The sequence below is a fragment of the Parasteatoda tepidariorum genome, chromosome 11 (assembly GCF_982258835.1).
Source record: "Parasteatoda tepidariorum strain Cologne lab strain chromosome 11, Ptep-v5.0, whole genome shotgun sequence".
In the NCBI taxonomy this organism is placed as follows: Eukaryota; Metazoa; Arthropoda; class Arachnida; order Araneae; family Theridiidae; genus Parasteatoda; species Parasteatoda tepidariorum.
In genome coordinates, this window is record NC_141765.1 from 66,291,497 (window position 1) to 66,319,266 (window position 27,770).

A 27,770-nucleotide genomic window follows, 5' to 3' on the forward strand; every position below is an offset into this window, starting at 1 on the left:
AAGTTTTTTCAAAATCTATGAAGTTTAAATGTATTGTTGATTTCCATTCAATATTGTTGATTGTTCGACTATAATCCTTAAAGTCGCAATGTGGTCGACACATGATCTATTAGCTCTGAAACCTGCCTTTGTCAATTGCTTTTTTTAAATTTCTTCCAGCAATATTCTAGTGAAAATTTTGCTACATACATTTAACAAAGTGATTTCTCTCTAGTTGTTACACATCATCAAATCACCTTTTTTGGTAGTTTTATCAGCAGACTTTCACCCCAGTCATTAAGCCACTCTTTGTTCTTCATGATTTTATTAAACAAGTCAGTTAAAACTTTGATTGCAGTATTTGAACATGCATTGAAAAAGTCACCAGGTAGGTTATCGCTGCCCACAGCTTTCCCACATTTATGCAATTTTATTGTTTGCTACAACACCTCAAGCAGGGTTGGAGGTCTTTATGTCTAATTATCTGGGTGCTTCTTCCGGAATATTCTTCCAAAACAGCAGGATTTGGTCTGCTGAAGATTTCCTGTAAATAATCAACCAACCTTCTGGTTTGGTCTTCTTTTGATGTAAGTTTTAAACCCTTTTTGTTCTTAATTGGTCACTCAATTACTCGTCTCTTTCCACTAATTTCATCGGGCCTTTTTGAGTCATTGTTTCTATCTGTTTCTTCAGCTGATGTGGCCAGATATTCGTAATATTTCCTTTTATCTTGTCTTGCACTTATCTTACATTCTTTATTTTTTCTCTTATAATCCTCCCAATGTTCTGGTTAAATTTCAAACAAGTTTTTTTCTGATTATTTTTCGTCTTATTTCGCGTCTTTCGCAAACAAAGTTCGTGGTCTTTTCAAAAATACACTCTTTATCATCTAATTTCTTCTTTCTAATAATCTCTTCAGCACTTTCCATATAAATCTATTTTATTTCTTTCCATTCTTCATTTATTTCTATGTCGTTTAAGTGATTTGAAAACCATTTTCCAAGCTCAATTTAAATTCTTGGCTTACTATCTTGGTCTTAAATTTCACGACATTAAATCTTGATCAATAGCATTATTTCTTCTGTAGCCTTAAGGATATTTTTGTGTTAAAACATTGTTCCTGCAATGCATAAATTGTTAGTGATACAAAAATCGATAAATTGCTCCCCATTTTCATTCTTCCTTCTCAGTTCATGTCTCCCCATTATACATTCAATTCCGTAGTTCTCTGATCCAACTTTAGCATTCAGATCATCAATAGGTCTTTTGAATTAATACTATCTTTACTATCCTGTAAATAACTGAACAGTGTTCGTTTCTCTTCATCATAACTGTTATCACTAGGTGCATATGCATTAATAATTGAAATATTTTTCTGTTTTCCTCTGAATCTAGTTCGCAGTAAGATATATGTTAAAACAAGGGTCGACATACAAAACCGCATTACAATTTTTACATTCATATTAAATCTTCGTCTTCTGTCGTTAGCACTGCAAGCGACTTTGGTTTTTTGCTACCGATTTATGTACCGAAGGAAAATCTCTTTCTGACTAACAGAACATTTTAAGAGTATTCAAAATATACTTTTAGTTGTATTAATACAATATAAGTCAATGGAATACTAACCAGTGGCAGTTCGTGGGCCAGAAATCGAACGGTATCAGGCTAAACTCATAGTGCCTTTTTCTATGAGAAAGCACCCTGCTTTTTTTTTATTCATATGGAGAATTTTGATATATATATAGATAGATAGATTATATTAAAAAATCTCTATTTAACTCCGGGTGAAATAGGATCTTTTCAGGGAAAAACTCTAACAAATCTACTTATCTTGGGGGTAAAAACTATGTTTTTTCCCCCTAAAAAAATAAGAAAAAAAAAAAAAAAAAAAAAAAAAAAAAAGCCGTCCTTCTACATAATTTCTGATTTAATGGTTCGGTTTCAAGTTTTTAAATAAATTATCTATAATAATAACCATTACAAATAAATTATATAATAATTATATAATATAATATCAAATTCCCTCCTATTCTAAAAAAATTAAAAATTGGTAGAAATGGTCCGAGAAATAAAATGTAATTAATTATTATCGACCAAAATTACTTTAAAATTGTAATACCTAATCAATTCCTAAAATTAACGTGAAATTAAAGCCTAATATAATTTACGATACTGATATAAAATATTTGACAGTCTTAAATTTTTAAAGACTGTGGCCACCTTGTAATTCCGAAGAAAAATGCTATTTTTTAAAAACATTGATTGATTACGGCAATAAATGGTTGGTTACACTAATTTTAAAAACTCAGAAACCGAAAGTTCAGTCAGCAGTGCGGTCCAAAATTCGATCTTTTTTAATGTCATTTTTACTTAATGTGATGCTTGTCATATTTTCATAACAAATCAGGTGAATCTATTAACTTTTAGGCTATATCAATTATAAAGTTCATTTTCGATAAGAAAATTTTACAAAAAACTTATTAATTTTATAACGCAAAGAAGTTTAAAAAAATTTGCTCCTATATGCCTTTTTTTGTAAAGAACATTTTAATACGGGGTATCATTTATACTTAACAGGGCATCTGTCAAAATCTTTGACTTGGCATGATAGGTAAAACTGCTGGTAATTCCTATAAACAGTTACTCTATTCTCCAAAACAGTTACTCTATTCTCAATAAATTCTGGAAAAACAAAAACATAACAAATTCAAGATTCTGCTGGTAATTCCAATTGATTGGTGCTCATTCCTGAAATAGATGTTTTAATTTAAAGATGATTGGCAAACCATCCTTTAATTAAACCTATCATGTTTTTCCTACTTTCCTAATTATAATTTTCGTAGGGTATGCCAGGCAATTGGTGCGATGTCCTTGTTTTCCAGTGGCGCCATCTGTGTCCAAGAATTAAACTTCTGCTACACTCATACGTTGCACCCATTTATAGGACAGAAACATTCATACATCGGCATATAGTAATTTTGATCTGATTCAGAGAACGATCAATCTCCAATTCAGTACCCCCAGAGGTATTGATTTGTTATAGGAACATGGAGGACTTTGTGACCCAACAGATTTAAGGTGCACCAGTCACCATTTACTACACGGGCCTAATTATAACAACACGTTGATTCACAATACGGCTAAGACGGATTCAATTCATGTTTTGAATGTTTACGCTCAATTTTATATAGGCATACTTCGAGAAGAGATACTTTTACTTTTGACATAAACAGTATTAAAATTTTAATTGATTCAAATGGTGAATATCAAATTAAATGAATTAAAAGTTTGTAAAACACATATTACCTGAGGATTCTGACTCTGAATATGGAGTATAAAGTTGTGAAGAACTTAAAGCTGGAGAAGGGGTTGATTTAGGTTGGCACGCTAGAAAAGAATAAATGATGATGCAAATTTATTCAAAATAATATTAACAGAGATATAAAATGTCTGCTTAAAGCAAAAAAAAGTATAACAATAAAAATTTGTTTTTATCTAGTAGTAATAAAAACATTAATTTGCAAAAGAAAAAAAAATCAAGAGAAGTTCCTGATTTCAATTAAATAATATCCCAGTAATATTTTCTATTTGAATTAGTTTCTTAGTTAAGTCACTGTTAAATCAGGGATTAACAGACTTTTCAGAAATGTCTTTTTTCTTAGGAAATTGCGAAAAATTTACTCATTATTTAGTAAATCTAAGATTACATTAAATCGGTATTTTTCAGTTAGTGTCGCTTTTTTGTCAATTTGAAATAATATCATGTTTCGGTTTCATCAAAAATTACAAAAAAACAGTTGTTCTTTAAGAAGTTGTAGCTCTTAAATTATAAATAATTACAAAATTGTAGCCAACACTGTAAAATTATAACAGAAAAAACACATAAAAAAACAAAATATTAATTTTTCCAATATAAGTATTTCCAATACAACATATTAGTATTTCCAATAATAAATACGAATCGCTATTGCATTAGATTGATTTCAGTTAGAGATGTAAATTAAATAAAACGATACATAAAATATAAAAACCAAAGAAACTGAGGGTGAAAAGATAAATTTTTTTTTTTAATTTTATTTATTAATAAGACTATATACATACGTTGCTGAGAGATAAAAAAATATTACCCGTGTATACTACATCTAAGACTTAGAAATTTTAGATTTGTTTTTAAAGGAATTTTAACTTCAAGAAGGAAAATAAGATAATTAAGCATAATTTCCGCAAATTTTCAATTATTAATTATTTTGAAAAAAAAACACTAATTAATTTTTAAGATAAACACAGATATGTGAAGGACCGATTTTTAAAATGGCGGGAGAAAAAAAAATGAAGAATCCGTTTTCAGACATAATAATTTGCAGGGTCTGTTTATACGGTAAACTATTTTGTGAAAGAAAGGTTCGTTGTGATGATAAAATTTTTGAGTAGGATTCGTTAAAGGACCCAAATTTCTCCTGTGAGTCCAATCAAGATAAACATAAGTTGTTGTTTCTAATGGAACTTGCCACACGTGCAAGCCTGCTTGGTGAAACCGAGCAAATTTAAGGCAGAGTGCGCGTTTCTTGTTTTACAGTGGCGCCATCTATAGCCAAGAGTTCCACTTCTGCCACACCATACGTCGCACCCGTTTATATGGCAGACCCATTCATACATCCACAGATCGTAATTTTGACCTGAATCCGAGAACGATCTATCTCCAATCCAGTATCCCCAGATTTTTTGATTTGTTATGGGAACATGGAGGACTTTTGCGACTCGACAGATTTAAAACATAAGTTATCGAGGCAAAACATATCTTAACTATACATTTTAACAATCTTTTGAAAAAGGGTAAAAAGATTATTTCTTAAAAACTTCAGAAGCATAAAATATTTTGATATTTATGGAAAAGAACAAGGAAAACAATTCAGCTTAAAATATTGCATATAAAACTTGATGATATTTGTTACAAAAAATAAAATCAGCTGACATATGATTGGGCATGAGAAATTTAATTGTATTAAAATTCGGCAAAAACATCGTAAGGAATGTCGTGCCATCAATAAAACAATTCCGAAGAGAATATAAGAATTCCGAAATTAACATTTATCTGCTGCAATAACAGTAATGCTGTTTCTTTGTGTATTTAACTAACAATATTTGAGTAAACTTACGCTCATCTCCATATTTCTCTCGTCCTGAGCAAAGGTATAAAGCTATAGGATAAGGGGCTGTTCTCATGGAACCTAAAGAATTTTAGAATATATTAGTTTTTTTATAAACAAAAATCTTTAATATTAAGCAGGTTTTTTTTAAAAAAGTTCATTTTTATAATACGGAGAATGTGTTATGTCAGAGTTATTAAGAAATATGTTACTTTGAGACAAAAACATAGACCCAAACATTATACCGAGAAAAAAAAGCTAACTATCCTTTTACATCAATAGTTGGTGCGGTGAACCACCAATAAATATTTTAGGGTGGTCCGAGTGAAAGTTTACTTGTCTTGAACCATCGGACCACCATTAATTTTAAGCCTTGCTAATATCTGTGCAAATGAAATCTGTTCATGGAATATAACATGGGAAGTTCCGAAAAAGACTAAACTTTCAAGTATAGGATGCTCGGATTTAGTTAAAATTTTGCCTTGCACTACTTCGTTAATATTTTTGGTAACTAGATAACTTACGTAAATGGTAGTAGTAACTGTTGGTTAAAATAAAATGGTATGAACATTAATTTTGGCTGAAATATCTTTCAACTGTTTATTTTTGTTAATCTAGGTTCAAATCGTATCAAATCTTTTTAGTATCGTTTAAATTTTATGGGGAAAAACAATAGCAGAGGGAATACTTCTTTAGAACAACTAACAAGTAACAAGATGTATTTTTCAATAATTGCATTTTTTTTAAAAACATAGGCCATTTTTCTGAACATATTTTTTACTAAAATTTTGATGATAATTTCGTTTAAAATGGAAGTTTATATGTTCAAATAATAAATTTAAATTAATTAAAAATGAAAAAAAGGAATTAAAATAAAAAAAACTAATTTATTTGCTTCATTATTTTTCATGCAAAGTTTTTGGTTTTGCAACATGATTTGCGGTATACCCAAGTATTTCCTCCCAAAATACGCTAGAGTAAAAGGTTTTTGCAGCAAGGTTATTTAATACCCACCCTAAAATAGCCTGACTAATTACTCTCTTCACCCCATAAAAGACACTTTTAAATGTACATCTTGACAAATCTCTTGAATTAATTATGTGTTGATTAATGTACTTATAATAAATTGAACTGATGCCTTTTATAATACTAAACAAGAATACTGCATTTAAAAATGTTCTCAATAAAATTATAAGAAAGTTCCGATTAATTAACTATAATTTATAGATGTTACTTACAATTTAGAATGATACAAACAAGAAATTCATTGATTGATAAATTGAAATGACTGCTGATGGTGCTCGTTCAATTATTATGAATTACAATGGTATAATTAAGGCATGGGGTTAGATAAGTTTTAAACATTAAAATCTTAGAAATAACACAATCTTAAGCCTTGTTTTATTAATGAATTCTCAATAGAATCCCAAAAAAATCAAAATTTCAGAAATAATTACATAAAAAAGTTTTTTGAAATTTAACAGATAAACTATAACCATTAGACGAAATTTGGACATTTTTGATAGTAATAAAATTTAGTAAATTAATATTAAAACAATTGGATGTAAAATAAATGAGGAACTTTTTTTTGTTAATTATTCAACTTCTCTAGTACAGAAAAGAATAGTAAAAATAAAGAAAACAAACACATGAAATGTCCCGAAACAAAAACAGTACATTACTTGTTTACGAGGAAAGGCTTAATTGACCTTAGAATATCAAGTAACAACTGCTCCTACCAATTTTACCAATTTTTTCTGATTTAATTCATGATGCCCATAATGTTCTTCAAAATTATGAAGCATTCTCCGCTTCGAATAATGAAATTCAAGATAGAAAATAACGTGTAACCTTTTAAAGTAAACCTAAATTTTCTGATACCAATATTGAAGTTTAGTGACCCTTATTAATTTAAAACACATATGTTGGGCATTTTCCCCTTAATGTATGACCTATTAGAGTATTTAAAAGTCAAAGTGAATGTTTATATTTGATATAATCTTATTCATAAAAAATTCCGAAAATTTGCTTCTGTGCTTACGTAAATAAATATCTTATACAGGGTGCGTAGTCAAATTATTCAACAAAAATAAGCACCTTTTAAGCACTTTTCAAGCACTCAAAAATATTTTTAAGCACTAAAAAAATATAATTAGGAAGGGTTGGGCAGTTTTTGACAATCGACGGTTTTATCTCGTTTTAAACGTCATGTAAAAAAAAAAAAAAAAAAAAAAAAAAAAATGGCATTGTTTTTAACATTTGTTAAAAATCATGAAATTTTGAATCATGTAAAACGAATGGTGTTTTCATACAATACGGACTGACAAACGCCGAAATAGTTCGGCAGGGGTCTGTCCAAACATTTTGTGAAAGGTCCGTTTTTGTAAAATTGTGAAAAAATTACTCGTAATTTGTGAATATAAAATAAACGTTAAGTCACATTCTTTCAACCAGGGTCCTGCTTATGTGAATTTGTTCAAATAGGGTCCTATTATTGCAAAAAACTTTTTCATAGAGTTTTTAAATTGTAAAGACATACAAGATTTTGTTCAACAGTGTAAAATAATTTTAAAAAATTAAATTTTAAAAAATAAACAGCAATTGCTGCTACTAAATTAGAGATGCAACATACAAATATTTGGTATTTAGCCTATACTGCTAAACGCAGAATATTCATTTCGGACGAATAAAGGAAGAAGCGTCTGCCGAAGACAAAACTTAGTTCGTTTACATTTGTCTTTCTTCCATCTCTCCCTTCCTGGGAAGGGTTTATTCGATTAACAAAAAAATAATGAAGATAAACAAATTTGTGAAGGGTCGGATTAAAAGATAAATTATTTTGTGAAGGGTCCTTTTTTAAGTTAAAACATTTTGTGAAGGGTCCGTTTTTATGAAAAGATATTTTGTGAAGGGTCCGTTAACAGACCCAAATTTCTTCTAAACAGACTCCTGATAGGGGTAGAATTAATTGTGAAAACGTTGAATAGAACAATGTGAACTGTGTCTTTTTGCATAATTTGAAGCGAAAATCAACATAGTAATAGAAAAATCTCATTTGGAAAAAGGAAAAATTAAACGCTTTTAAAAAACAAAAATCGGAAATAAGCACCTTTAAGCACTTTTTAAAAACGCTACGCACCCTGTTATAAGAAGTAACTATATTGACAATCTACACTATCAAGTCAAAAGTATCCAGACAACCGGTTGTTATCGTGGTGGAAATGTCGTGGGGGTGTTTCTTGTGGTTTGGCCTGTGTTCGTTGGTTCCTGTGGTTGGAAACATGAACTCTGAGACGTATGTGGACATTTTGGACAATGCTGCACTCCAAACTCTATGGCTATATTTCGGGGAAGGCCCATTTCTCTTCCAGCAGGATAACTGCTCCATTCACACATCGAGGCTTGCACGAACTTGGTTTGACGAAATGGGTGCTCAAAAACTGGTCTGTTCTTCTCAGTACCTCGATCTAAATCACATAGAGCACCTTTTGGAAGAAATTAGAGCGCAGATTACGCTGCCAGCCAAATCGACCCTCCTCACTGCAAGCACTCACTTCAGCTGTGATGGAAGCCTGGAAAATTCCTATGGCCACCAATCAAAAACTGATGGAAAGTCTTCCCAGACGTGTGCAGGCTATCATCGATGCAAAAGAGGGACCAGCATCATATTATTAATACGCTCTAAGTTCAAATATTGATGGAAAGTCTTCCCAGACATGTGCAGGCTATCATCGATGCAAAAGAGGGACCAGCATCATAATAATATTAATACGCTCTGATATGGTCAATTTGAAGAAACTATAATCTTATAACTTAAACAATTATTTTCTGAAAAATAAGTATTGTGTGGGTTAAAACCTTTGTATATGAAATCATTATGATCACGCACATAATTTATAATACATAAGTGAAATACATAGTATACACTAAATGGCAAAAAACAAAACACTCACTTGATGAAGCAAATCCAGTGTTATTTGAGCAAGAGGAATATGATACAGATGTCATGTCTAATGGAGAAGGACTTGTTCTAAGAGTATCTAAAAAGTAGTAAAAATAGAATTTGTAAGAATTAAGTGTAAGATATCTAACGGCAATTTATTTATAACCGTCGTTGAACAGCCAACCCCATTTTGGGGTTTACGACTACTAATGTTAACTCCGTAGCCTCGTAATTTTGAACCTGATCCGGACGACAAGGGAACTCCTGGATCAAGCATTGGAGAAATTTGCCTTCGTGGTGGAATTTTTTTGAAGTAACCCACATTTGCGTTACACGGGGAGGAAAACCACGAAAATCTTAAACGGTTAGCCTGACGGCAAAAATCTAACCCGTGATTCGTCTACCACTTAGGATATTTTACGTCAACACTGTAATCAGCGCAAGCCGGATGCGGAATTTGTATTGACTAGCCATCACTGGGATTCGAACCTTGTTCTCCTGATTAGAAGGCGAACGCTCTATCGCCTGAGCCATCACGACTGTTCATTAAAATATTTTGAATAAATACAACGCAAGAAATTATTTCTGCTACAAGTTTAGGTTTGAATTATTTCAATGGAATAATTTCTTCCACTGCTATACTACCTTAAAAAAGTAAGGGTTAAATAAGGATTGGAATTTAGTCAAAAAGAAACATATTTCTTTCAGAACACTGGAAGAAAGTAGAAAAACAGAAATTGGACAAAATGGAAGAAACTAAAAACGGCCGAAACAAATTTTTAATAACTTAGAATAATAGTTATAAAACAAATGAAATTTAATATAGCTCAAAAAAGTAAAAATAATTATTAATTTAGTTTTCTTTTACAAAATAATTATTTTTATATTATGTACTAGTTTTATACAGAATTTTAAAATCTATGAAACCTATTATAATAATTTATTATGAATTACTCCTTATTTTATAGAATCTTTAATAAAACTGTACAAAACTTTTTCTAGATAAATTATGTGTACTTTTATTAGTTTTACCTTAATGAATATTCCGTATACGATAATTCTGATAACTTTCAAAAAAATAAATAAATAAAAATTTAAAATATTATTTACAAAAATATTAATTAAGAAAATATGTTAAATTTTCAATAAAATTTTTAAGGCCAATGAATTTTTTAGTTAGTTCAGATAGTAGTTTTGTTTTTAAATAATTTTCCTTTTTTTTGGTTGAAAAAACCGATATTATTTAACAATAAAAAGAACAATTTTTTCACCATCAAGTTAAAATGTTTGTAAATTGAAAGCAAAATATTCTAAACCTGGAATTGGGAATAAATAACCTTTTGATTTGAAATAATATATTACATGTCTTATTTGCAAGTTTTATTTTATATACAAGACAGTTTACAAGTTTCATTTTTGAAAATAAATACTATAAAGTTCAAAATGCACGCTGTATGTTCAAGAATTTTTTCACAATTTTCAGTTCAAATAATAAAAAAGCATTAACATTGTTTGCCATTTTTTCAAATGCTTTTTAATTTTATATGATCATTAGTTTGAAAATAAAAAATCAGTATTAAGTGAGTTAAAACTATTGAGTTTATTTTATAAAATACAATTGATTAAAATTTTATAATTTTTTTTTATGTAAAATTAAATGTGATTTAAAAATATCTATTGATATTTGATATTAAAAAATATATTTACCATACTATCTAAATTATTTTTAGTATTCATACTGAACAGCAATTGGTTATGATCATTAATATGCTATTCGTAATTGTGAATATGTAATTTGATTACAATATTTCATTTTAGTTCTTTATATAATTATTAAATTCAACAAAACTCCCTCGTATAAAACAATTGACGAAACTGCTGTTGCTTTTTTTTAATCATATTAAATGTACTTTTCTCTGCAGTTTTTTCTTTTCATTTCCACTTTGTTTAATAATGATGTATCAAATGACCCTGAAATAAATACTATTATTAATACTTGATTACAAGATGAAGCTGTTTAAAATTTTAATTTAATACTTAATATTTCTGTTTTAAATAGAATTTTTCTCAACTTAGGTTAGAAAAGACTAATTTCTTCCAAGCGGTTTTCTTTCACAATGAAAGGAACTTGCCATCTGCAGGGTTAAATTATACTTAGCACATTTTTAAAAAGCCGAGATAGCTTGGCTGGTAGGACGTTGGGTTCGTGTTCGCGACATCGAATCCCGCTGGCCGAGGAATCTCGCACATTAAATCTTTCGGGGTCACACAATCCTCCAAGTTCCCATAACGAATCAATACCTCTGGGGGTACTGAATTGTAAATTGATCGTTCTTTGTTTCAGGTCAAAATTATGATTTGTGGATGTTTTTTGTGATGAATGCTGTAGGAATGTTGTGAATTTGTGTGATGAATGCTGTAGGAATGGGTCCTCGCTATAAAACGAGTTGTGACGTGTATGCGGCTGAAGTCGTATTCTTGGTCATAGATGGCGTCACTGAAAAATAAGAAACGCGTCCTCTGTTTTAAAAAATTCACTATGATTTCCCATAGCTTGCTTGTATTGGCAAGTCGCATAAGTAACAACAACAACAACAGCATTTTGAAAGGTGGTGATTTAAAGTTGTTTAAGAAATGGGGCAATTTATATTCATTAAAATTTTTATCAAATACAAGGAGGTTGAATAAATACTTGAGCTTTGATTTTTTTTGAATAATACACTATAAAAAGAAACTATTTTATTTTATAGCATCGTTGAACAGCCGACTCAATTTTATGGGTTTACGACTACTAATATTCATCTCCGTAGCCTTGTAATTTTGAACCCAAGTATGGCAATTTCTGGATCGAGTATTGGGAGAAATTTGCCTTCGTGGGGAACTTTTTGATGGAGCTAACCCGCATTTGCGTTACCTTGAGAGGAAAACCACGAAAACCTCCCACTCTTAGTCTGAAGGCCAGGGGACTCTAACTTATGATCCGTCTACCACTGATGATATATTACGTCAGCACAGTGTGGTCGGTGCATGTCGGATGCGGAATTCGTATCGACCAGCCATTGCTGGAATTCGAACCCGGTTTACCTCATTGGAGGGAGAACGCTCTCCTTCTGCTTTTGGAGAAAAAAAATATGTATCTATTTCACAATAATCCCTTGAAAAACTGCTCCAAAGCAAATATGGCTGAATTTGAAAACCCAATGTATTCAAAACTGAAACAGCATATATTCACTTTTGAGCAAAAATGTTTAGTCTGCAGAGTGATGTGGAGGGAGAAATATGTGTGAGAGATAAGTTCATTGGCTGCAGGCAGGATTCGAATCAAGAACCTCCGGTATCGTAGTAGGATGCTCAAACCACCATAGTTGTAGACACTACTCCAGGGAGTAGGACGCTTTATTTAGGACTGCCGCAATGATACACAATGAAATACATTCCATTCGCTTAAAAGTTTTTTAATATAAAGTGAAATAAGCAAAAAGTTAAATTAAATTATCAATATCCTGACTAAGCTTTTGGGATCAGGCTTTCAAAATTGCAACCATTAAAATTGGAAATGAGTACATTATGAAGTGTCATAGCGGTGGTTGACTATTCAAAGCTATCTAACTGTGCACTGTGGGCCAGAAGACCATGATCTTTGGCTAAAAGTTAAAAATTAAATTTTCAACTAAAACATGTGTAGGCAGTTTTAATATAGCCCAAATTAAGTATTCATAATCATTCAAAACATTATTATTTACTTTCTGAACCTACGAGAGTACAATGCAATGAGAAATATGCTAAAAAAAGTTTTTTTTGAACGTAACTTTTAAATTTTTAGTTCAGAAATATATATAGGAATTTCATCTTACTGTTACATTTTTATCAGAATAATTAGTCTGAAATTATAGTACAATTTTTCAATTTGTTGGATTAGTTAATACTCTTGACAAACTTATAGTTTATATCTTATTTCACATTTTACAATGTTTGAATGACTTTCGAAACTTAGTTCCAAAAAGTTCCCCGAGGTAATTAGCTAAACTTTTTTTTGTTGTCTTCTTTGATGTTTCTTTTTTCGAAAAAACCTGCCTCATTTTGCCCGTATTGCAAAGGTGGACTAAATATACCGAAAAACAATTTTTTTTTTTCTTAATGTTTAGTTATTTTGCAATTAATTTTCTAGTATTACTCCGGAAATATAATTTGCTTTTCATTTTTAACATAAAATTACGAAAATTATTATATTTTCATCGCTATATTTAAGTATTTAAACGTACTATATTATTTTTGCTATTTTAGCTCACCATATTTCAGCCGCCATTTCGTTTTTTTGGGAATTTTTAGTGCATTTCAAAATTTAAACTATGAATTCAGTTTACCTGCACATAAAACCCCCCAAATTTTGGCCACGAAACCTTGGATGCTGGCCGACTGAGCTGTGGTAGTTAGAACGGTTTGAGTCTTTCCGGTAGACAGCGAACATCTCTCTTACACATTTTCTCCTCCACATCACTTTTGAGATTATGCCTTTTGCTCAAAAATAAGTATATGCTGTTTCATTTTTGAATACATTTGGTTTCAAATTCAACTATATTTATTTGAGAACTATATTGGACAAATTTTTTTGTTTAGTTTTGAGAAACCATTTTATACTCGATCCCCGCCAGTCGAAGACTCTCCGTGTAGTAAATGGTGACTGATGCACGTTAAATCTGTCGAGTCGCAAAGTCCTCCATGTTCCCATAACAAATCAATACTTCAGGGGATATTATCCAGGAGTTTTCTTATCTTTTGGATAGGTTCAAAATTACAAGGCTACGGAGTTGAACATTAGCAGTTGTAAATCAAAAAAATTGGATCTGCTGTTCAACGACGGATATATATTAAAATAAAAAAAATTAAAAAAAACTTTTATATAGTGTAGCATTTTTGATAATATTGGGTTTTTGTTTCTTCTAGAAAGTTTAACAATTTAATTTACTTATAGCGGAGAGATGGATTTTCTATCATGTGCTTAAGTATAAAATTATAATGGAATTACCAATATTGTTTACATCAGAAATGTCAAGATAATTTTAAGTTATAAATTGAGAAACCGTCCTCATTCAGAAAAAATTCACCAAACATATCAATTGAGACTAGATAAAATTATTTTTTAGAAGTACTTTCGACAATAGAATCAATATGGCCAACAAATGTTTTTTTGGACTAAAAAGTCAACTAAGATCGAATTTTATTAGCCGAAAAACAAAACTAAAATTATATAAGACACTCATTCTGCCTGTCTTGCTATACGGAAACGAAACCTGGACTTTAAACCTTGACGTCCAACGCCCGATAGAAACGCTTGAAAGAAAGATACTTAGAACTATCTTTGGTGCCATACCAGAGGGGGGATGTTGGCGAACACGGTACAACTTTGAACTTTATGGGCTCTATAAACATCCTCTAATTATGCAGATAATCCGAAGCAACCGACTAAGATGGCTCGGTCATATCTGGAGAGGCTCTGAAGATAGCCCTGTAAAAATTGCCACCTTCAAGAACCCTCAGGGGTCCCGCTCTAGAGGTAGACCACCAACTCGATGGCTCAACGACACCGAAAACGACCTCAAAGTCCTAAAACTTAAGAACTGGAGGGGAGTTGCCATGGACAGAGGGAGCTGGAGAAGGCGTGCTGTTGAGGCAGCCAAGGCCTGCAAAGGGCTGTTGCGCTCCTGAAGAAGATAAAGAAGAAAAAGTACTTTTATTATATTATTTCAATTTTTAAATGAGGTGTCTAAATATATTTTTTGTTTAACACGTTAATTTACATCAACAGTTGTTAAATTGCGCTAATTATTTAAAAGCCAATTTAAAAAATATTTCTTCAAGAAATGTGAATGTAAAAGCTTTCTAATCTATTCAAATAACAATTTCAAGGACATTAATGTTATCAGGGGTCTGTCCAGACATTTTGTGAAAGGTCCGTTTTTCGTGAAATTGTGAAAAAATTACTCACATTCTTTCAAACAGGGTCCGCTTTTATGAATTTGTGCAAATAGGGTCCGTTATTGCAAAAAAAAAACTTTTTCAAGGAGTTCTTAAATTGTAAAGATATACAAGATTATGCTCAACACTGTAAAATTATAATTAAAAAAATTAAATTTTAAAAAATAAACAACAATTGCTGCTTCTAAATTAGAGATGCAATATACAAATATTTGTTATTTAGCCTATACTGCTGAACGCAGAATATTCATTTCGGACGAATAATGGAAGAATCGTCTGCCGAAGACAAAACTTAATTCGTTTACATCCATCTTTCTTGTTTTCTGCCCTGGAAAGTGTTTATTCGATTAACAAAATAATAATGAAGATAAACAAATTTGTGAAGGGTCCGATTAAAAGAAAAATCATTTTGTGAAGGGTCCGTTTTTAAGTTAAAATATTTTGTGACGGGTCCGTTTTTAAGTTAAAATATTTTATGAAGGGTCCGTTTTTATGAAAAGATATTTTGTGAAGGGTCCGTTAACGGACCCAAATTTCTTCTAAACAGACCCCTGGTTATGAAAGATAAAGTTAATGTAACATAGGGGATAACTGAAGATCAAAAATAATCATTTGCCAAATTGCTGCTTCTAACTGACCTGAAAACGGTTACAAATGATCAATTATTTTCACAAATTACTAATCATGAATTAAACTGTAGCTCAGTACTGAATATTCAACCGAATTGTTGAAATTTGTACTCTTTCTTTTTATTTAAAATATTCCGATAAATATCCTAATGCAATTAAAGTAACATGATAGAGAATTTTAACTATATATTATTTAATACATTTAAATGTTTTTATTTTATTTTTAATGCAACGCAGATGGAATATTTTCTTTGAGCTAAGAACGATTGTTCAAAATGTTCCAAAGCAAAACATAATTCGAATTTGACGTAATAGAATAGAAATAAGAATGTTTAAAAAATGATATCTTATTCAAAGCTAGCTAAAGATAAATAAAAATTTTGTTTATTTTAGTTCTGAAAAGAAATTGGTAAACACACGATCTTCGAAACTATGGAATTTAAATTGCCTTGAGTTAAACTCGAGCGCTCCCGATACGGGCGAATGAATTTCTTGGAAAATTCCACAATATAAAATTCCACAATAGGGGTTAACGTAACAGCATATGACATTCACAGCTACCAAGTTAACTATAAGTAAAATTTTACTGAAGTGACTAAAAGAACTGAAAAAAAATCTGATTTATATAAATTAAAACTAAATACTATATATATATATATAAAAATTCTTCAGGGTGCGTAGCCAAATTATTCAACAAAAAATAAGCACCTTTTAAGCACTCAAAAAATTATATAACAGAAACTTTGTTTCCAATTCTATTCTGGTTAATAATTAATCAATGATTTTGCACGATTACCAACCATTGCAACATTATCTTAAAAATTTTTTTCAATTTCTTACTTAATTTTCGGTTATTATAAAATGCGAAAAGTTATTGCTTCAGGGTGCGTAGCCAAATTATTCAACAAAAAATAAGCACCTTTTAAGTACTTTTCAAGCACTCAAAAAATATTTTTAAGCACTTCAAAAAAATATCATAATTCGGCAGGGTTAGAAAGTTTTTGACAATTGACGGTTTTATCTTGTTTCAACCATCATGTCAAAAAAAAAAATTGGCATTGATTTTGACAATTGTCAAAAACAGTTGTCAAAAACCATGAAATTTTGAATCATGTAAAACGAATGGCGTTTTCATACGTTACAGACTGACAATACGCCGAAATAGATTGGGATTTCATTAATTGTGAAAACGTTGAGTAGAACAAAGTGAACGGTGTCTTTTTGCATAATTCGAAGTGAAAATCAACGTGGTAAAGGAAAAATCTCATTTTGAAAAAGGGAAAATTAAGCACATTTTAAAAACACTCAATAAAAAAAGCACATTTAAGGGCTTTTAGATACGAAAATCAAAAATAAGCACCTTTAAGCACTTTTTAAAAACGCGACGCACCCTGGCTTTTTTATAAGAATGTATCACGAAATATTTTGAATTGATATTGTAGTAATTGATTAAACGGTGTAGCGTACATTAGTCACGAATTCCATCATAATGGCCCAAACCGAAGTGGTTATTTTTGTGAAAAAAAAGTGATATTTTTTTTTATGTTGAAAATACCGGAGTTACTGAACATTCACTGAAAATGTCTTCAAAATAATCTCATGGGAAAAAAAACAAGGTTTTTATCATGATCAGTTATTTCAACAGATTTTGCATCACTGTTTTTTTTTAATAGCAGATTTTGCATCATTGTTTTTTTTAATAGCAGATTTTGCATCATTGTTTTTTTTTTAAGGTTAAGGACGAAAAAAAAAAAGGAGTCATATTTTCATTATCCGATGTTTCTTTTCCTGGAATTGAGAGTCTCTGCATCTAACGTCGCCTTTTAAGTGACATTGAATTTTAAATATTTTTATTCAGAAAAATTTGATGATTCGTTTATTAATTTTTAATTATTCTTTAATTATTAGATTGGTAAATTTCATCGAAATTTAAGTGGGGAGAATGGTAAAAACCTCCTTACTGAGAGGGCGCTGTGAGCGCAACTACCAGTAGTGAACCTGTAGACGCGGAAGTGTCAAGATGTATTAATTCTTTTTTCGTTATCAAATATTTGTTTTTATTATATTTAATTTCGCCGATGAATTATTTTGAACTATTGATACAAAACCACTGAACTTACCTCGATTGATTTGAACATGGACCATTTTTTGGTGCATCGGCCGGGAATTATCTGTTTCAATTTTGATGAATAAAATTGGATCCTGTCTATTTTGCAATTTAATTTTCACATTATAAGTTTTCTTTTTGTTTTCATAACCACCAAATGTGCAAATCGAAATACTTTCTTCCCTGATTATAGGAAAGTTAAATTTTTTGACAAGGACCTATGCCGCCAAAAATTTTTCATTAATGTTCCGCTTCTAAAGATGTTTTTATATTGGAATATTGAATAAAATATTGTTTTGAGTATATTGTATCAAATAAACCATTTTTTTTTATCTGCGTTTGCATGATAATTCTTGAATAATATTTCAACTCTTAAGTGAAATTCTGTAGTGTAAAATACGTTTGATAAAGAGTAACAAAACTATTAGTTAAAAGATTCCAATAAAACTTTCAAACCCGATTCAATTTTAATTTTTTTTAAAAATGAATTTAACTATTTTGTCACTAAATCCAATTGATTTATTAAATAAAATGGATCTTCTTATAGAAATTTTTGAAAAATATCTCTCTCTCACTTTAAAAGTTATAATTTTATTTGGTCCATAATTGTTACTTAACCCTTTCGCGACGCAAAGCGCGAAAGGGTTAAGTAACAATTATGGACCCTTTCGCGACGCAAAGCGCGAAAGGGTTAAGGCCGCGCTGAGGCTGGCAGTCTCTCTAGCGTGTGTCTCCCCAGGGCCGGAGGGATTTTTGATGTTAAGCCTAATTCCATGAAATTACCGAAATATCAGCGCGTTGTTTAATATTGTTCTGTAGGGTATTTAAGTGACATATGCTTTATATATATTTCTATGGATACTTTATTTACTTAAGTTATTTCTTGTTTAAATGTAATATAAATATTAAAAAGTTTAAATATTTTGCATAATTTCCTCTATTTCCAGCTCAGTTAAAATTTTTCGACGCTTCGACATTCTTACGGCAAAAAGAAAAAAAATTCAAGCCTACAAGATCTAATTATCCACTAAAAACTAATCAGAAAATCGAAAGTAGCGAGAGAAAAAAAAAACTCCCTTACTTACTGTAAATAAATATCACGTGCTAATTTAAAGAGCCCTCATAAAACATTCCCCCCCACCACTCCTTCCCCTAAAAACCACGTGAATGTACTTTCATCTTGAGTAGAAGGCCAAATCTACATGTATCTGAAATCATATGGACATACAATGCCATCTTTTGGAAGAAAATTCATTTTTTAAAACGTTCCGAAACGCTGGCACAAATAAGTGACGGTCGGGGGTGAACGAGAAAACTCTCTGACACGCGGGTGTGTCGGCCGGGAAGTGAGCGTGTCTCTTGCTGGCACATATATGTGACAGTCGGCTCGAAAGGGTTAAATGAGCGAAAGCTTGAAAAATAATTGCTTGATGATTGATTGATAAAAAATCTTGTAAGATATACAGGTTTCAAGTTTATGACGTACAAATTACAAGCATAGTTTTCTTAACATGTCATATAAAAAGGAAATGTCTGCAACTTTTTCACTAAAATTCTAGCATTTTTAATTTCCCATAGAGTTTATACGTGTATCCGGTTATACCCAAGAATTTTTCTAGAAAAAAAAGTAGCACATGACGAAAGTGAAATGACGTATTGTATACAACTAAACAATGAATATCTTGGTTAAATCAAACAGTTTAGCTCTAACAGGCCTTCGAAGTTTAGCTATTTTATCATCGCAGCTTGCCAGATATTATTCTAGACGATATTATTCTATATCTTAGATACTATTCTAAGATTGAAATTTTATTGAATTTCATTAAGAAATACCTTTGTTTTCGTACACTACGATCAAGGGGACTATGTTAACATCACTCTTATTCCCATTTGTAGTCGCATTTTTAATCAATTTCTTTTTCATGATATACTTTCGATAACTTAAGCCATGTATAAGAATTTTTTTAAAACTTTAAATAAAAAAAGTATAAAATAAACTTCACATTTCAGATTAATGTAAATCAATAAATTTGCATCATCCAGAGAACGTTATTAACGCCTTTTATTGTGCTGCCATCTGACGATAACAGAGAAAATCACAGTCAGGAATACTGTGAATAGGTAAAATAGGGTTGCTTTTTTTCTAGAGAAACCTAATCTGCAATAAAAAATAGGTTTTCATATTTAAGATTTCAAAGTTGCCCTCCTCGTCCCCAGGGAGCACGGGTGATTGTGAGGGTTAATTCAAAAATCCTGAAAATTTCTTGAGTAAAATCATTAATGACGCATTTCAATAAATTAATGCCTTTTTAAATTGGAATCATTGATACTTTCAAAACATGAAATTCTAAATAAATTATATGCAGTATAATTCAAATGAATAATTATGTATAAGTTTACTTTTATCAGTAATCATATCTATTATTATTAAACACATAACTACAATTTTCCTAAAGAGAAAAAAAGCAACAGTTTGAATTGAAAAAAAGTTTTAACAAGGTATTTTTACTTTTTCTCAATATTTCTCAGTCTACTTAAAATATATTTAAAATTTCACACATACCTATGGAAGACCTGGAGAAACAATTGAAATTTGCAACTAATGTCTTTCTTTGTCGAGTTAATAATTAGAATAACTATTTACAGGTAAAAAATGAATTATTAATCTTGAAAATAAACTTATAAAGTATCTGGATTTCCCATATAAAGAAATAAAATAAACTGTGTTTTTAAGTTCCACTGTTGAAAATGGAGTTCTGAAGTATCTACTGGAAAAAAATATTTACAAAAAAGAAATTTGCCCAATAAAATTCAAACTTCGAATAATTTTAAATAAAACATACAGGAATTTTTATACTTGAATTCTGTTGCAGCATTAATATCAAACCTAAACTTTGCATTCAGTTTAACTTATACAATAAATCAGATCTGATAGATGCAATGAATCAATAAAACAGATTTACAGAGCAAAGATTACGATTTACAGAGCAACATTAAAAAAAAAAAATTATAGCTACGAGGTTGTTTAAAAAAATAAAAATATATAAATTATCTGTGTAAAATCAAAATTAAATCGTAATTAATGTAAGAACATTTTTGAAAACAAAAACGCAGTAAACAATTAAAATACCTAATACATTAGCATCGATTAAAATATTAATTACAGAAAAATAAAATTGTAAATCTCAATTGAGAGATAATAAATAAAATAATAAATTACGTAAAAAAAAAAACATTAAAGAAAACATATTTTTAACAGCAAATACCAAACCACACTAAAAAGAAACTAACAAATCAACAGAGAAGCAAAAAAAAAATTAAAAAAATTATCCTAAAATATGAAAGAAAGCTGCAAGAAAACAAAAATAAAAAATGAAGAACTTATTAATAAAAAAATAAATAAAATAACAACTTTTCAAAAACTCTTAAAAAATAATAAAAAAATTTATATATATATATAAATGAAAATAGCAATAAAAATATTACACAATAATCTGTATTGAATTGAAATTAAATCGTACTTAATCAACTCATAAGCGTTTGTAAGAGTAGAAGAGAAAAAATAAAAGAAAAAAAGTAATAAACATAAATAAAATAAATAAATAGATTAAAAAATATATAAATTACGATGATAAAACAACGAATTTTTTTAATGATAAATAATAAATCAATACAAAAAGTAATTAACAAATATATGAGTTCATTGAAGTTATTTAATTATTCAAGTTAAGTCTCAATTATTCAAGTTAAATTTAATTAACTAAATAAAACCAAATTATATAAAAAAAAAAATTTATTAATACCACCAAATTAACTAATATAAAATGAAATTAATGATTAAGGAACGCAATATATTTCATACCTAATTAAGTTTAAAAAAAGGTAAAATACAAGAAAAACTTATTAATCAAATTAAATAAAAACGGCACTTAAAAATTATTAAATCAATGAATAATTACTAATTTATTGGGTACAAAGTTTTGAACAAAGAGAGAGAAAAAAAAAGACGAAGAGGAATTAAAACATTTTAATAAAAAGAGGAAACTGCAAAGCAGATCTGCTTTATAAAGTAATCGCCTGTTTTTAGTAATAAATCATTGTCTGCGTTTATTAATAAACTATCTTCTGCTTTTATTTCTTTATAAAAGCAGACAACTTTAAAAAAAGCAGATGTGATACCACATTATGCCTAACTTGCTAATGATACCACCGCACCTCTGAGGAATCAGAATTTATTCAATTAAAAAAAATATCATTATTTAATTGATATCAAATATACATAGCCGGTGAAAAAAAATCGTAATAGTAGATTTTAAAAAACCTGACTTGTCAATACTCAGAGCAAAATTTTCAAATTTTTTTTATTTTTAGAACTCGGACATCCAACTGATTTCACTCCAAAAACGTTTAGAATAATAGAAGAATCTTGAGGATGCACCTAATGACGTCGGTCTGGAAAAAATAGTTTTTTTTTAATCCTCGATTTCGCAAGGGCAAATTACTGTATTGAAAACGGAAAAGTCAAATCCCGCAATTAGATAGGGCGTCTGATTCCATGAAAATTCTCGGTTTGGGGGAAAAATTAAGTTTTTCAATGACAATTCCATGACTTTTTTTCCGAATCTAGTTTCCCTGGCAATTTTCGGTGCGTACGAATCCTGTCATTAAGAGAAATAAAATAAAAAGATTAAAGTAATTACAAATAATTACAATGTAAATAAATACGATTAATAAGAAAGGATTATTTGCGACCGCAGCACTTTTTATTGCACTTAAATGAAAATTTTAAGTTTTAAGGGAAGAACCAAAATAAAAATTTGCTTATTATATTTAATAAATTCAATTTACAATATCTATGATGCACGATTTTGCAAAGGCAAAATTAGCGAACAGCGATATTATTGATTTTAAATCAGAATAAATAAATAAAGCTGAAAAATATGAAATGAAAAAAGTTTTGTATTTAAATTAATCTATCTAATGTTACAATGCGTAGTTGGATGTGAAATGGATAATGGCCGAAATTGTGATAAGCGCAAAAATAAAGAACAAAGTTTCTAAAATAACGGAGAAAAGAAAATCACTTGAAAAGTAACAATAAAGAAGTTTCGTATTTAAATATATCGAAATTATAACATAGAGTTATCAATCTGCGTGGTAATCGATATAGTAACGAATCATTTAAAAAAAATATAGTTAAATAAACGAGTTATTAATAAAAAAAGAAAATCATTTCTTAATCAATCAATTTATTAGGTTTTATTTACAATGCGTGGCGAAATTAAAGCTGCATTGTGATCTTTCAGAAAATAAGAAACGAATGTGTGAATAACACATTTAAATAAATTTTATTTTCAATATTTTTGAGGTACAAGCATACAGATATAAATAAGTTTATTATTAAATAAAGAAAAGTTTCGCATTTAAATTTATTGATTTAATTAAATCATTCGTAATGCCTGGGCATGTCACAGAGTCGTCGTCATTGAATATCAAAGCACTTGTGAGAGTGTCGAAATATAAACATCACATTGTTCAGTTGATGAGTTAAAAATTCTAAATGAAGAAAAAAGTTTCCCATTCAAATTACCTTTTTAGTATCAATTAGGATGAACAATCGAACAAAATAATAAATAAATAAGGAATTAAATAAATAATAATAAAAAAAACAAGATTAACTAATTGAATAAAGTATGCTTCATATACAAATAAATTGTTTGTTTGATTCTATATTTATGAAGCGCAGTCTTACATTTGCACACACTAGTAATAGTATAAATAAACAAATTAATAAAAAAATCGACTGCAGAAACAAAAATCTGTTGGCAGCTTGCCAACAAAGAATGAGAAAGTATTCCTGAAAAAATATTAAAAATATTTTTTCAGGAATATCAAAGATCAAATATTAATAAAAAAATACGGAATAAAATTTAAATAAAAAATAGTTTGCCATTATAAATTCTAAACATAACTTGAAACTTCTGGACCTTGGTATTCCGGAAACTTCCGGATCGAGGTTAATGAACAATCCTGAAATCCGGATTTTTTTCCGGAGCACAATCATTTCTGCCAGGGCGTATAAGCACCAGAGTTGGCCAAAAATGTAATCGATTACATTTTTTGATTACAGTAATCAATTACTTGTAATCATGATTACAATTTTCAAAAATTTTGATTACAGCTGTAATCATGATTACAATATTGATTACAGTAATCAATTACTTGTAATCGTGATTACAAAGTTTGATTACAGCTGTAATCATGATTACATAGTCGATTACAGTAATCAATTACTTGTAATCATGATTACAATTTTCAAAAAATTTTGATTACAGCTGTAATCATGATTACAATTTTGATTACAGTAATCAATTACTTGTAATCATGATTACAAGTAATTGCGATTACAAGTAATCACAACAAAAACGATTACAAGTAATCAAAATATATGATTACATGTAATTTGATTACATGTAATTTGATTACATGTAATTATGATTACATGTAATCTAATTACACGATTACAAGATTATTGTATTCTTATAAATGATTATATTTTACAGTAGATAGTAGAATGTATTTTATTATGATACATTTTGCACGTATTAACATGTACTGCATTTTGTACGTATTTGTATACGTACAAATGAATGTAATTAAAATGTATGTACATATGATTTTATCTAGTGCATATGTTCAGACATTTTAGTTTCACACACATGTACATACACTTATATTGTAGGTATAAAATATACGTACGTATGTATATAGATAATAATTACGTATGTATGTGCAAACAATGTAGACATGTACATTTATACACAATGAATATATGCATTTTATGCAAATATTTGTGTATGTAAAATGTATATCTATGTTCATGTACGCATGTATATACAAGTACTTGTGTTTGTACGAACATACATACATTGTCTGTACAATGTATGTCCCACGCATGTATGTGCAATTTATTTATGAACAGTACAATATATGTATGCATGTACAATATAGGTATATCTGTAGGATGTACAATATATGTATGTAAACATGTACATGATATGCATGTCCAGTGTATTTATGTACATGTACATAATATGTTCATGTTCAATGTAAGTATCCAAATATGCATAATACATTTGTGTACGATTGTACGTACATTGGGCGTATTTATATTTCACATATATTCATACATGCATTCGACATGCATAACGTACGTACATACACACATTTGAGATGCATATATTGTACAGATGTATATACATATAGCGTACAGATGTATATACATATAGCGTACAGATGTATATTCATATAATGTACATATGATGAAATGAACATATAATGTTCATATAATGTACATATGTGTGTACATGTACAGTACATATGTGCATAAATATATTGGGCATAATTCTTTCGTACAAATTTTACATGTGTACATGCATGCTATCCCTATCTATGCATATGGTGCAATGTATATATGTCCAATGAATGTATCCACACATGTACAATACACGTATGTTCCATGTATGCATATCCATATGTACTATATATGCACGTACAATACATGAATGTATGTACATACATTACACGTATACATATGTACATTACATTTATGTCTAAATATGTGTACAATGCAATAAATAAAATGCATGTAAGTTAACTTTTAATGACTCAAGCAAGTTAAATGACAAAATCAAACGATATTTAAATTTAGTTTTCAGCTTTAATTGTTCTATATCATTTTGAAATTCTCTGAATAAAAAATTATTTTCAGGTACTTTCATGAAATGTTTGACAATATAGATTTATTTTTTTTTATAACATAATGCATGATTCATAGAAATTTTTTAAATGGTAAGAAAAACGGTAAATTTTATGTGTGGAATTAATAATTTAGAAATTCCAAATAAAATTATCGTTTGCTTTCTAAAAAATATGAGGTCGAGTTTCATATGCCTTAGAATAAATTTTAAAACAAATTTTAATAACTTTACTCATATAAATTTTTTTAATGTATGCACAATGTATGTGTATATTGTAATTACATATATTTAAATGTACGCATGCATTTGTACATTACTTGTAATTATGTACATGTATACGTTGTATGCACATGCATACATTGTGCATATAACTATTTTTTTGTACATCCATGCATTACATGTGCATGAGTATTAACAAAGTATGTAGTTATACAAGTACATACGTAAGTTGTACATAAGTACATACTTTGCGTAAACATATATCGATGTACATATAAATATGCATGTATACATGTACGCATTTTATTTACGCAACTATGTGCATATATTGTACCTTTAAATAACATTCTTGCATATTGTTCGCAAATACGTACAATTTTATATACAAACGTACATTGCATATACGTGCTATTATCGTAAATTTGTACAATATATGCACTTAAGTACATAAAAGCATGCAAACGCATAAACAATAATTTATTTTCATATATGTTCATACATACATTGTCTATGTATATAAAGATACAAAACATTGCCTTTTTGTACAAACTAACATACATGCGTACATGTATCATAAATTCATAATTATATGTACTAAGCATATGCGCATTGCATTAAGTATATTACAATATAATTATGAATATTGTACGTACAAACAACGTTTGTGCATACATTGTATGTATAGGAATCGCAAATTGTACGTTTATGCGTGCGTACATTCTATGTACATAAAAATATGTAAACACAGGAATACTTACATAAAAAACTTGACTATAGTATACAATCGTAATAACTTGTAATCGTATAGTTTGATTACAAGTAATCACAATTACATGTAATCAAATTACATGTAATCAAGATTACACGTAATCATATATTTTGATTACTTGTAATCATAATTACTTGTAATCGTTTTTGTTGTGATTACTTGTAATCGCAATTACTTGTAATCGTGATTACAAGTAATTGACTACTGTAATCAAAATTGTAATCATGATTACAGCTGTAATCAAAATTTTTTGCAAGTTGTAATCACGATTACAAGTAATTGATTACTTGTAATCGTGATTACAAGTAATTGATTACTGTAATCAAAATTGTAATCATGATTACAGCTGTAATCAAAATTTTTTGAAAATTGTAATCACGATTACAAGTAATTGATTACTTGTAATCGTGATTACAAGTAATTGATTACATAGCTGTAATTATCTGTAATCAATTACAGTTGTAATCGATTACTGTAATCAACGGCCAACTCTGATAAGCACATCCTACATTGGATAAGGCTCAGTTGAAGAAAACCTCAATTGGTGTTGATGGAACGCTTTCAACAATCGCCAAACAGCTGAGCTCTCATGTTTTTGTTTCGTTTTCAGTATAGTATCATTCACCAAGTTTAATATGGATGCGGCACTTCAGTTTTAAGAAAGCGAATCTTCCTAAAATTTTGATGAATGTCATTACTAAAAATAATGGGAATACACTCTTCAATTAGTTCATACAATGACATACTAACTTGGATTGACACATTTAGCATGAATTCCAACACACCGTGGATTTCCCGTAAATCCTTAGTTGTTAGTACATTTTCTTTAACTGTATTTTATTGTTACTATTGATATTTGAATAATTTGTTACTACATTGAGCTTTTCCTATCATCTTAGAAAAGACTATGTGTGCCAGCATAGAAGTCATAATAAAAGGTTGCCTATTATTAGAAAAACTAAAGACTGCCAGTGCTCGGTATATAACCAACAAGCTAACAGCTGCGTCCACAAAAAGAAGAGATAAATTTGTAAAGGTAAATTATCATTAATTTATTCCTTATTTGTGATTTATGTCCAATTCTTCATTAAATTAAATATAGAACGTGTAAAATAGAATACTTGACTAGATAAAACCTTAACTAAACGATAAGTTAGGTGCAGTATCTAAAATGAATAAGATTTTCAAATTAATTATTTGTAGCTAATAGCAAGTTTTGTATTTTGCGTATTAATTATTTT

General features: G+C 29.3%; 1 protein-coding gene across 1 annotated transcript in view; it reads right to left on the reverse strand.

Annotated features, from left to right (window-relative positions):
* LOC107455310 (uncharacterized) overlaps positions 1–27,770 on the reverse strand; it is a 153,652-nt gene that overhangs the window by 25,759 nt on the left and 100,123 nt on the right. Inside the window, exons 2-4 of the mRNA XM_016072820.5 lie at positions 9,080–9,166; positions 5,136–5,207; positions 3,286–3,366 (exon numbers count right to left, since the gene is read on the reverse strand). Of these exons, the coding sequence (XP_015928306.3) occupies positions 3,286–3,366; positions 5,136–5,207; positions 9,080–9,166 (240 nt within the window). The remainder of the gene's footprint in view (positions 1–3,285; positions 3,367–5,135; positions 5,208–9,079; positions 9,167–27,770) is intronic.